The sequence below is a fragment of the Procambarus clarkii genome, chromosome 69 (genome assembly GCF_040958095.1).
Source record: "Procambarus clarkii isolate CNS0578487 chromosome 69, FALCON_Pclarkii_2.0, whole genome shotgun sequence".
NCBI lineage: Eukaryota > Metazoa > Arthropoda > Malacostraca > Decapoda > Cambaridae > Procambarus > Procambarus clarkii.
The window spans coordinates 25,272,280-25,283,899 of record NC_091218.1 but is presented as its reverse complement, the minus strand read 5'-3'; the positions used below and the strand labels follow the sequence as shown (position 1 = coordinate 25,283,899).

Sequence of the window (11,620 nt, the reverse complement as noted above, 5' to 3'; positions counted from 1 at the left end):
AGTCAATATTGACTTAAAGAAAGTGCGAGAACGGGTTGCTGCATTATATACTGTTGACTGCATTAAAAAAAAAAATTATTTACTCTACTGTCAAAAAGAGTATTAAACTGCACAGAACATTATAGTGAACTTCATTGATAAAAATTAACAATTTCCTAAATGCATTAAATAAAACCTTTCTAATTCCAGGATGTCACATAATAAATAACAAAAAACTGAAAATATATTTACTTCCATAGAGATCAATTATTCAAACATTCATTTGTTGATGAAATGCCAAATTAAAAAGATTTTACTTGATAAAACACTTTATGTGAAATGTGCACTGCAGTGTATGTGCATTATCAGGGTATTGGGTTATATATGTCCCTGCTGACCTGAGGCAGGAAGGAAAGACTCTTGGTACTCTCAGCATAGCGGTTGACTTGTCGAAGCTCATCCAAGGTCATACGTAGAGCTGAATGTGAGCTGCCACTGCTGCTGTCCTGCCCATTACCCTGTGACACATTGCACACAGCAAAATGCTCAATTTACACCAACATTCAGTATCATACTAGCTCATCATTTTAACTACCAATTATGTAACATTAATTTAACAAATGATAATGATAGTGCACCAAAAGCAAACTTGTACAGCAGGAATCAAACCCTGACTTACCTTTCATTGTTTAAATTTAGCAGTTCACAATTTTTCTAAACCCATATGTTAAATTTCTTGCATATATACAACATTAATTCTTTTGCATTTACTCCATTACAAGTGTTAACATAATATTCATCATTTTGCATAGTTTTTCAAACAGCAATATTGAAGATTTGTTTAGTGGTACAGTATATGGTAATGGTAACGAGACAATGATATTTATCAAGCTTCTTATCTCACTATGAAATTAAAATTTAAATGCCGAGAGATAATTCTAGAAGTTTATCTTTAAAACGCAAATACTGTAACGTATTTCCTATTATATCATCATTACTTAAATCTATTTACTTATTATATGTAAAAGCATATAGTATTGTGGTAAATTCTCATGTACTACTATTTTATATTGCAACATGCACAAAGTACAGTACAATACCTTAAATGAAGTAGTCATTAACCCTTTAACTGCGCCGCCTCTAAATATGACACCCCCCCCCCCCGCCCCCAGTGCGCAGGAAATAAATTCTCTTGAAAAAATTCTTTTGTTTTTTTAAAGTGTCAAAAATCCTTCCCTCAGTATGGGTATGTAAAAAAAAAAATCGAACTTGCTGTACGTACTTTGGCTGCTATGGGGTCCGTAAGTTGGCGCGTGATGTCATCATTCCCCATTCGTCCGTGACGTATGCTCCCGGGGCCAGTAGGGTGCCCGGGGCAGGGTGCGCGAGTTGCCGTGAATATATTTTTGTTCATTTTTTTTCGCACGGTTCCAAGTATATTTTATTTGTTTTTACGTGCTAATCCTATGTCTAATGAACACGTACACTATATTATGGCAGTAAAACATCTGTACTGTCCAAGGACACTTACGTGCATGACACTTGTGTACACATATGTTGCACATATTTACCATGTATCATGCTAATTTATGTATATATACAGTCTATTTACAGACTATACACTGTCACACACTATCAACACATTCAGAACACCGCAAGTGTGAGCAGCCACACCCAGCCAGTCTCCCTCACTCCAACATCTTACTCGCCAACATTGCTCCTCCCATCATACTGTTATTGTTTTTATTTCACTATTTACACATGTTATATATACCTATCTACATGTTTTATTTACCAGAACTATGCAAGTAAGCCAGTATTGTGTCCAAACAGTACAGTGGCCACCATACACTGCATGAGAAATCACACAGCAGACGATGTAACGCTTGAATCCACTCAATAAAACATAACTTATTAGGCCTACTTAACCCTTGGGCAGTGGCTATAGAAAAATAGTCACATCCACCCATGCACAAAAATCCAGCGATGAATGTAATGAAACACAATTTTCTGGGCGAGACCCGTAAGCTCCCTGGAGTTATACCGGCCTGAAGTGTATATATTAGACCCTGGCAACAGTCAATTGAAGGAGTTCTAGGCCTACCGGGGACCAGAGTCAGAACTTGGCCCCCTCAAGAGAGGCACGAGGAGCAATGGCCTAAAGACATCCCCGTGTAATTGGAAGCAGTCTTTGTCTGCCATCTACCAGGTCAGACACCCAGAAAGGTAGGAATTCCAAAAAACTACTGCTGGTTAAAAATTGCAGACCGAAGTCTGAACTAGTAAGAAGAACTCCCTAATCAAACACAAACAAGCATGACGTCACCACAACCGCCGCGCATCCGTCTGCACCCCCCCCCCCTCTTTACCAGGAGGAGGGGGTGTCCCAGACCTCCACGCCGGCTACTCTCCTCAGTTCAGAGGCTGAATATTAAAAACGTGAAAAAAATGCCAACTGGAGGGAGGGATGCCGGGGAGCCTCCGGGTCTCACCCAGAAAATGGCGTTTCATTACAATCAACGCTGGTTTTCTGTGGAGAGTCCCTTCGGGTACCCGGAGCTACCTAACCAAAGATAAAGAAGAAAAGCGACTTACCCGGGAGGCGGCCGTCACTCGCTACTCAACTTGAAGTCGAGACAACTGACTGCAACCTGCGACCCAAGGCAATACACGCCCGAGAAGAGCAAGGAACATTAACGAGGTATCGTGCGGCCAGGACCCTGCTCGACATCCAAAATCCCAGTGCCCAAATGTCAGCCCAGGACACATTACGAAAAACAGCAGCTAGACTGCGGATAGACCACACGCTGGCTGGACCAAATAATCCTGCGGACGACCTGGAAGAGGGAAGAAGGGAAATCGGGTCCACTCAAAGCACGTTCCCTGCCACAGAGGATGTGGCGAGCAAAATAACGGCGAAGAGCCGCAACCGGACACAAAACACGATGCACCCCTGGCTAAACCAACCAAGTATCAACAACCTAAGGACTCCTTTGGAAAGCAGCAGATTCATTCTTCGCCAGAAAAAGAGACGGAAGGAGATGAAATGACCGCCAGGATCAAAAGAGCAGAAACCCCTGCATCGGAGGAGAACATTAAGCTCTCCAACCCAACCCCCAGAGGCCAATGCCAATAAGAAAAGAGCCTTAGAAAAACAGCCCTGAACAGAGGGGGCCAACACAAACCGAGGAGAAGAGACAAAAGAGAGTACCCGTTCCAACAACCTGGAGAGCTCGGGCGGTGCATGAGCAGGCCATAGGTGAAACAATGCCTGAGAAAGCTTGCGAAATAGAGCAGAAGTGACATCCACCCCCAAATGCAAACTGCAGCAGCTCTGCCAGCACCGCACAATACGATGCGACAGTATTTGGCATAAGATGACAGTCCTGAAACAACCAGGAGAAAAAGGACAAAACAACCCAATCAGAAATAGAAGACCACCTACAGAGAGATAAAAAGTGCCGAAAGGACCACCAGGAAATTTCATACTACCATTGAGATGAAACTCACAGGTGGGACACCATCTGGGACACCACACCAAGCCTCCTGATCACCATACAAGTGGTGATAATATCGTGCCAAAAAAGACCAGACACGAAGAGTGGAGGAGAAGATCGAACCAGCCACGTACCGTACTGGACCGATCTGCTGAAAGAGGTGGAGCCGCAGGAAGACTCTCGGGTTTGGACATCGAGCAAGAAGTGCCTGAAACCAGGGCTGGGCCGGCCACCAAGGAGCTAACAGGACTACTCTTTCCTGATAAGTCTCCAAGTGAGCCAGGAGCTGGAGCAACAACTGAACCGGTTGGAAGAGGTACAGGAAACACCACCTTGACCAATCCAGCCAAAAGGCATTGACCCCGATGGCCTCGTAGTCTGGGAAAGGTGCCACATACACCGGAAGACGCCTTGACCACACCGATGCGAAGAGGTCCACCTCCGGAACCCGTATGTCCGGCAGAGCCAACTGAACGAGTCTGCATCGACCATCCATTCCATAGATAGGGAAATGAACAGAGACAGGTCATCCGCCAAGACGTTCGACACACCCTGAACGTGAACTGCCAGGAGAGCCAAACCCCGCGAACTCGGCAGAGAAGTCACCCGAAACGACCAGCCCCAAACAGCCAAGGACCGCATCGAACCCCCACGGTTCAGACAAAGAATCACAGGGAGCAGTCAGAATGGAGCCTGATTGTTGCTCCACGAGTAACACAAACCCTCTGAAGCAAATGCCACACTGCTGCAAACTCCTACACCATGCTGTGAGCCCGACGGAAGAACGGACCCCACCGACCCTGATGAGCACTGGTCATAAACACCCCAGCTGAGAGACGAACCATCCGTGAACACATCGAGCGAGGGCTCCGGGTGGCGCCACAGCATAGAACCCCGAAAAACCAGCAGAGGCGGCCAGAGACGCAGCAGCCGAAGCAAGGCTCCTGGGATCTGAACACAGCGTTTACGAGAGCGGCGGATTCATGTCGGTGTCCGACATGAGTCACCTAATTCTGTGTGCCTCTGTGAGGAGGCCAGGTTTTTACTCTATTCTCCAGTAGCTGAACAGGACTCTTTTGGCTGATGTGACTCATTATGGGAAGCCATCTCAGCAAGACAGCTTCAGGGGGCCACTAAGGGCTTCCCCAGAAATCAACTTATCTTTACCTATCATCTATAACTCTCCTCCATAGTATATTTTCCCTGTACAGTATTAACTTATATTAATAATAGGAAATAGCAGAAAGCTCAATTTATGCAAGCAACTTGGCTAAGAGAGTACTGTGTATTTTAAAAACAACTTTTAAGTCAATTTCATGCATATATAATATACATTCCCATACTTTGTATAAGCCATTTTCTTCCAGGGAGATGGAAAGACGTGTGCAAGATTCACGTAAATTGTTTTCAGGTACGCCACCAACTGGCCCTCCACCTCCACCTATGGCCCCAATCTCACTGCCGCTGCCTCCAATAAATGTCATGCCACTGCTGCTCTCAGGGATGTGAATCAGTGCTGGGGTGGACTGTGACTCTTCCTGACCAGCCATGGCTAAAATAGACACAGTATAATATAGACATTTATTAAAAAAAAAAAAAAACACTGTTCAATGTAATGAAACGCCATTTTCTGGGTGAGTCCCAAAGGCTCCCCAGAGCTATACCGGGCTGTTATGTATATGTTAGACTGTGGCATCAGTCAATTCGATTGGAGTTCTAAGCCTGCTAGGGACCACGAGCCAGGCCCTGGCCCCCCTCAGAGAGGTACGAGGAGCAATGACCTATAGAAACCCCCATGTGGTTGGAAGCTCTCTATGTCTGCCATCTACCGGGTCAGGCACCCAGAAAGGTAGGCGTCCCAAAACAGACTCCACCTGGTTAAAATTGTTACCGAAAAATGAACTATCCAGCAGAACTCCACAATTTCAAAAACAAGTAAACAAGCATGATGTCACAACCGTCGGCGTGCTGCTGTCTGTGCAGCTTTCTCCTCCCAGGGAGGGGGATGAGGGAGCCCCAGACCGCTCACGTCGGCTACCCAACCCCTGTTCCAAGGCTGAATATCAAAACGCGAAAACTGCCGACAAGAGGGAGGGAGGGTTGCCGGGGAGACAAGTGGGAAACCTACCTGATGGACAGGGCCGTTTCAACCATGCCCAAGTGCACCCAGTCCAATATGAACTGTCAGAGCGCAGGCAGAGGCCTGCCCTGCGAACCCCGAAGTACCTGAAGGAGGACGAGCCACCCAATGTCACTGCAGGCCGATGGAAACAACCCGAAATGCCCACAAAGTGTGGGACCATGTGAGCAAACAGAAACAAACCTCCCCGCCCTCCCCCATTGCCCTATCAAAAGGCCAACACCACTTAAGCGAACCCGAACGACGCACAAAGTGATCACTACTCAGACCAGATGTCATCGGTTCCGAAGGAAGACGGGCCTAGGCACATGCAGCCCCAGTACTCCATGAATAATTCCTGGCTCGCACACCACACAGCAGAACAACACGGCAAAAGTACAACACTGCTCAGAGACAGGAGCCAGAGTCGAATGACCACCACACAACACATCACCCTCAGAACTGGTGTTGGGTAGCCAGAACGAGGGGTCTGGGGCACCCCCTTCCCCCCTCCTTGGGAGGGGGGAGATGTGCAGACAGCAGCGTGGCAGCGGTTGTGATGCCATGCTTGTTTGCTTGTTTTCAGATTGTGGAGTTCTGCTGGATAGTACGTTTTTCGGTAGCAATTTTAACCAGGTGGAGTCTGTTGTGGGACGCCTGCCTTTCTGGGTGACTAACCCGGTATTTGGCAGACATAGAATGCTTCCAACCACACGGGGGTTTCTATAGGCCATTACTCCTTATCCCTCTCTGAGGGGGGCCAGGTTCTGGCTCGTGGTCCCCGGTAGGCTTAGAAATATATACATTAACCCGGAATAGCTTCGGGGAGCCGAAGGGGCTCTCCACAGAAATAGCTGGATTATGAAAAATAATCATAATTTGTGAAAATTATGATTATTTTTCTTACTGAACTAAGCTGAAAACATCTTAACAAGTGGAATAACAGACAGAAAGGATGACTATCAGCATGCAACAAACCATATATAGCATCCTGGAAAATTGATCGAGTAATTTGTGTGGATAACTACTTTTTCATACACAGCTGTAGTGGGGAAACTGACACAAACCGGTGGAGGTTTTGGCCTCCACCACCTTCTCACCTAACTTGTTCCAACTGTCTATCATTCTGTTTGTAAAAGTGATTTTTCTTATACAGTGGAACCTCGAATAACAACATTAATCCGTTCCGGCACCGTGATCGTCATGTGAAACGGACGTCATACAAAACGAATTTCCCCACTGACAACAATGGAAATCAAATTAATCCATTCTACCACCGAAAAACAGCAATATGATATTTGATGTTTTAAATATTAGAGCAGCCTATCTTACATACACTGAACAAACCTTTATAACATTTTTCTGTCTTCAAATGTGTTTAATATTGTTTATCATTTGTTTTATAGCAAAAGGTTTGTTCGATGTTCGGCAGGTGGGCTGCTCCATGCTTCTCAAATAAAACAAAAAACAATAAAAAAAGTTGAAACCATTTGAAAAATGGACAAAATGCCATAAAGGTTCGTTCAGTGTCTGTCAGGTAGGCTGCTCCATTATGACAATCTTTCTTTGTTTTAAATGTGTTGCATTTGTTTTGTATTTTTCATTAATGTCTCAATAATGGAGCAGCCTACCCGATAAACACTGAACGAACCTTTATGGCATTTGTTCGTTTTTTCAAATTATTTCAACTGTTTTTTTTATTTTTTTTTATTTAAGAAACATGGAGCAGCCTACCTGCCAAACACCGAACGAACCTTTTTGACATATGTTGTATTTCAAAAAATTCCATTTCTTTTTTCTACAAAAAAGTCATTGCTTTGCAACATCTTAGCAGTCACCCCTTTATAACCCAGCATCATTAGCATCTTTAAACAAAAACAACATAATTTATTTGCATCATCGGAAGCGTCCAAGAATGTGCAAGAAGCAGCGCGACCCCACCATGTGGACCGGTCATCATTCACATGAGCGGTCGCCACTCGAGACGAATTGTCGCCAATCTGGGCGATCGTTATCCAAAATGCTCGCCATTTGAGGCGATCATCACTCGAGGTTCTACTGTATTTCTTCGGCAACTTTATTTAGTTAGCTTAAATCTATGACCTCTTGTTCTTGAAGTTCCAGGTCTCAGGAATTCTTCCTTATCAATTTTATTGACAGGGAAGAATTTACGTATTTTGTACGTAATGATCATACCACCTCTTTTTCTTCTATCTTCTAGTTTTGACATGCAGTGGTACCTCGGTTTAAGAGTTTAATCTGTTCCTGGAGACAGCTCGTATTCCGAAAACTCGTAATCCGAAGCTAATTTCCCCATAAGAAATAATGGGAAATGAATTAATCCGTTCCAGACTACCCAAAAACCTCATTTCAAACTAAATTTTATACCTAATTTATCTAAATAAACCTACAAAACTATGTTCAAGTTATTACTTACCCTTATTGATGACTGCTGTTGGCGTATGGAAGATGGTGAGGAGGGGGGAGGAGGAGAGGTGTTACTGTTTGGAAGGGGCATCCCCTTCTATTATAACATCAGGCAGTGAGGACCTTTCTGGGGTGCACTCACCGGCACGTTTTGCCTGCATACCACTAGGACTTACTTGTCTTACTAAGAATCTGTCTAAAGACACTTGTTTTTCCCTACATTTTAACATTAGTCTGTATTAAGACATCACATTGTCATTTAAAAGGTCAATGCAATGGCCTGCTACAGCTTTATCTGGGTTAGTTTTTTCAACAAAACTTTCCAGTTCTTCCCATACTTCACACATTTTCTTAATGAAGAAGGGACATCCTCTACTGCCTCTACTCAGCTGTTTTCTTAGGTTGAACCTTACCACTGGCTTTCTTGAGACCCATGGTGAGATATATAATAACTTTTATGCTCAAATGGCAAAAAAACAGACAAAAAACTGTAAATCCTTGTGAAGAATTCAGGCGGGATAGTCACTGAGGGCGAGACACTGGTAAACTGAGGCGCGATCGCCGTGCTACCACGCACTAGTCGGCCTGTATGCGTATCAACACCCTCTAGATCTCTTCATCCAAATTCTTTAAAGATTTCTCACATCATGTGTCATGTGATTTGACACCTTGTGTCAACACCTGCATCAGAGGAGCTCCAGGATATTTCAAAATTCCAAAGTATTGTAGAGCAGGTTGATGATAGTGAGTGGTGTCCCAAGGAACAAAGGTGTAGTGCTTTGAAAAAATAGGTGAGATAACACGAATGTGCCAAGGAAAGTGAAATAACTGGACGAGAAAAAGTTGCCCCTAGTGTTAACAGTACAGACAATGAAATTCAAGATGGCCAGCGGCAAGAGGAAAAACAAAACGGAGCTAGATTTTGGTGTTTTCAATGAAGAAAGCATTGATATAAGCAGTCTCCACAACAAGTTGGCAAAATTAGATATTATAGTGAACTGTCATTTAGAAATAATCAGCAAATTGAGAGAAAGTAATGACCACTTGAGTAGCAAAGTACAGTATTAGGTCTTGAGAGGTTAGTGAAAGACATACAAGGAAAAGAATCAATTGGAAACAAAGTGCAAAGCCATGGAAGAGGAAAATAAACTCTTGAAAATAGCTTTGGAAGAAGTTAACCCCTGGGTTGCTCTTGCAATTATAGTCTGCAACACGCCCAGGCGCAAAAAAATAAAAAAAATATTTAGTCTTAAAGTGTTCATTTGTGTTACCTGATCACGAGAAAAATAATAAAAAATCGTAGGTGGAATATTTTGGCCACAATAGGGCGGCGAAGTCTGCCAAAAAAGAGGCGTTGACAGAGCAAGCACCAGAGAGAGGTCTGCTCCGCCCGAGCTGTCAGACGGGAGTTGCCACAAAGATATTATTACCTAATGAACAAATCCACAAGGGCTGTGATAAGGGTTCAAACCTACATCCGAGAGGATCACAGACGCGGCTTAATCGACTGTGCCATGACATGGAAAAGAATTGCAACCGGGAGTTCTACTGACCTCACACGGATCCTGGTCTCTCTGAGACAAACCAGAATTTTACAAACCCTGGTTTGTAAAACCACTATCATTGCTAAATAATACCAGTTATGTATATTTTTTACATTTTTAGGCGATGCTGTGGTCATAACCTGAACAGCAGTGCTGTGAACTCATGTTACGTGCACCAACCATGGTGGCTCACTCAGTACCGAGGCTTTCACACCTAGGAATGTTGCCCACAATGTTTTTAAAAAATGGCGTCTGTTTACAAGAGCCCTGAGGAAGCTGATGTGAACCCTGTGTATACACAGGCAGTTTAAATCTTGCTCGGTACTCCAAAACGTCATGTGAAGGGGTGCGCATTTTTGCCTCGGTTACTCAACACTTCACATGAAGCGTTGTGTAGTTTAAGGGTTAAAAATAGCCCGAAGCCGACGAAGAACCCTTTACAGCAGTCAAACATGGTATAAATATATACACCTGCCCCCATGAAGGATGTAGCCTTCAATCTAAGTACTGTACATAGGTATGACGTCGACCAAGCTGACGAGGCGTTTGACCTGTCATCTTCAATCAGGTGCTCCCAAAAAATCACATGAGACAAGCCCATGACATCACCCTAACAAGAGAAATATTGAATAAAAACACTTGTATAATAGACAAAACCCAAGATGTAAGAAGACTACAAATTCTTGAAGCAAATTCACATAAAAATAGAACAACCCACCATAAATACCCAAATTATGGAACTATTCACTCTACCCACCTTGAGAGTAAGAATAAGACCAGAATGTGAAGATGCCAACATGAAAACCACTGCTCAACATGCTACGCTCACTACACCTGATTAATTTTTGTATGTAAATTGGACCCAATTTTCCCCTTTTTCTCAAACTTTAACACCTTATTTTTCTCCCCTTTAAGCCTTATTCTTCCCCTTTACGCCTTATTCTTGACCCATTTGTATTGGTCTATTTGTCTACACCTGACCCTCTAATGGTATAAATCCATTATGCCCTGTACTTTCCTATCACTTGAGAATGAACCATGTAGGTTCGAAACTGTGTAATTTTATAATAAGTGTAATACATTCTACAGTTATTTATTCATTTTTCTCCACCTGAACGAAGATGACTTTTGGAGAACTCCTCTTCCATTTAAACCAAGTTACAAGAGCACTAGTCAGAGGGATAGAAGCCCTAAACAAGAAAATAATCAATACAGAATATGCAGAAAGGGGGGTTGAGGGAAGGGTGGGGGGTTGAGGGAAGAGTGGGGGGTTGAGGGAAGAGTGGGGGGTTGAGGGAAGAGTGGGGGGTTGAGGGAAGAGTGGGGGGTTGAGGGAAGAGTGGGGGGTTGAGGGAAGAGTGAGGGGTTGAGGGAAGAGTGGGGGGTTGAGGGAAGAGTGGGGGGTTGAGGGAAGAGTGGGGGGTTGAGGGAAGAGTGGGGGGTTGAGGGAAGAGTGGGGGGTTGAGGGAAGAGTGGGGGGTTGAGGGAAGAGTGGGGGGTTGAGGGGAGAGTGGGGGGTTGAGGGAAGAGTGGGGGGTTGAGGGAAGAGTGGGGTTGAGGGAGGGAGGGAGGTGTTTGGTTAATATGGTTCACTTGTTGTGTGGTCCACTTGTGTGATCCAACTTGTCATATGAAGGAATTATTAATTGTAACCTGTGATAGAATGGTCATTACAGGGGAAGGCTAGCTGAAACTCACGACCCTGGAAAACAAACGAGTAAGGAGAGACAAGAAAACCACCTACAAAATTCTCAGGGGAATTGACAGGGTGGACAAAGTCAAACTCTTTAGCACGGGTGGAACACGAACAAGGGGACACAGGTGGAAGCTGAGTACCCAAATGAGCCACAGAGACATTAGAAAGAACTTTTTTCAGTGTCAGAGTAGTTAACAAATGGAATGCATTAGGCAGTGATACGGTGGAAGCTGACTCCATACACAGTTTCAAATGTAGATATGACAGAGCAAAGTAGGCTCGGGAATCTGTACACCAGTTGATTGACAGTTGAGAGGAGGGACCAAAGAGCCGAAGCTCAACCCCCCCACAAGCACAA

At 44.2% G+C, this 11,620-nt stretch overlaps 1 protein-coding gene across 13 annotated transcripts in view; it reads right to left on the bottom strand.

The window, feature by feature from the left end:
- The window catches only part of RhoGAP71E (Rho GTPase activating protein at 71E), a 136,638-nt gene that overhangs the window by 15,780 nt on the left and 109,238 nt on the right, over nt 1-11,620 (bottom strand). For 8 of the 13 annotated variants that reach the window (XM_045765213.2, XM_069311277.1, XM_045765216.2 and 5 more), the window contains 2 exons: nt 4,820-5,028; nt 378-497 (listed from right to left, as the gene is read on the bottom strand). In XM_045765213.2, coding sequence (XP_045621169.1) covers nt 378-497; nt 4,820-5,028 — 329 coding nt within the window. The remainder of the gene's footprint in view (nt 1-377; nt 498-4,819; nt 5,029-11,620) is intronic. The other 5 variants (XM_069311278.1, XM_069311281.1, XM_069311280.1 and 2 more) reach the window with 1 other exon arrangement.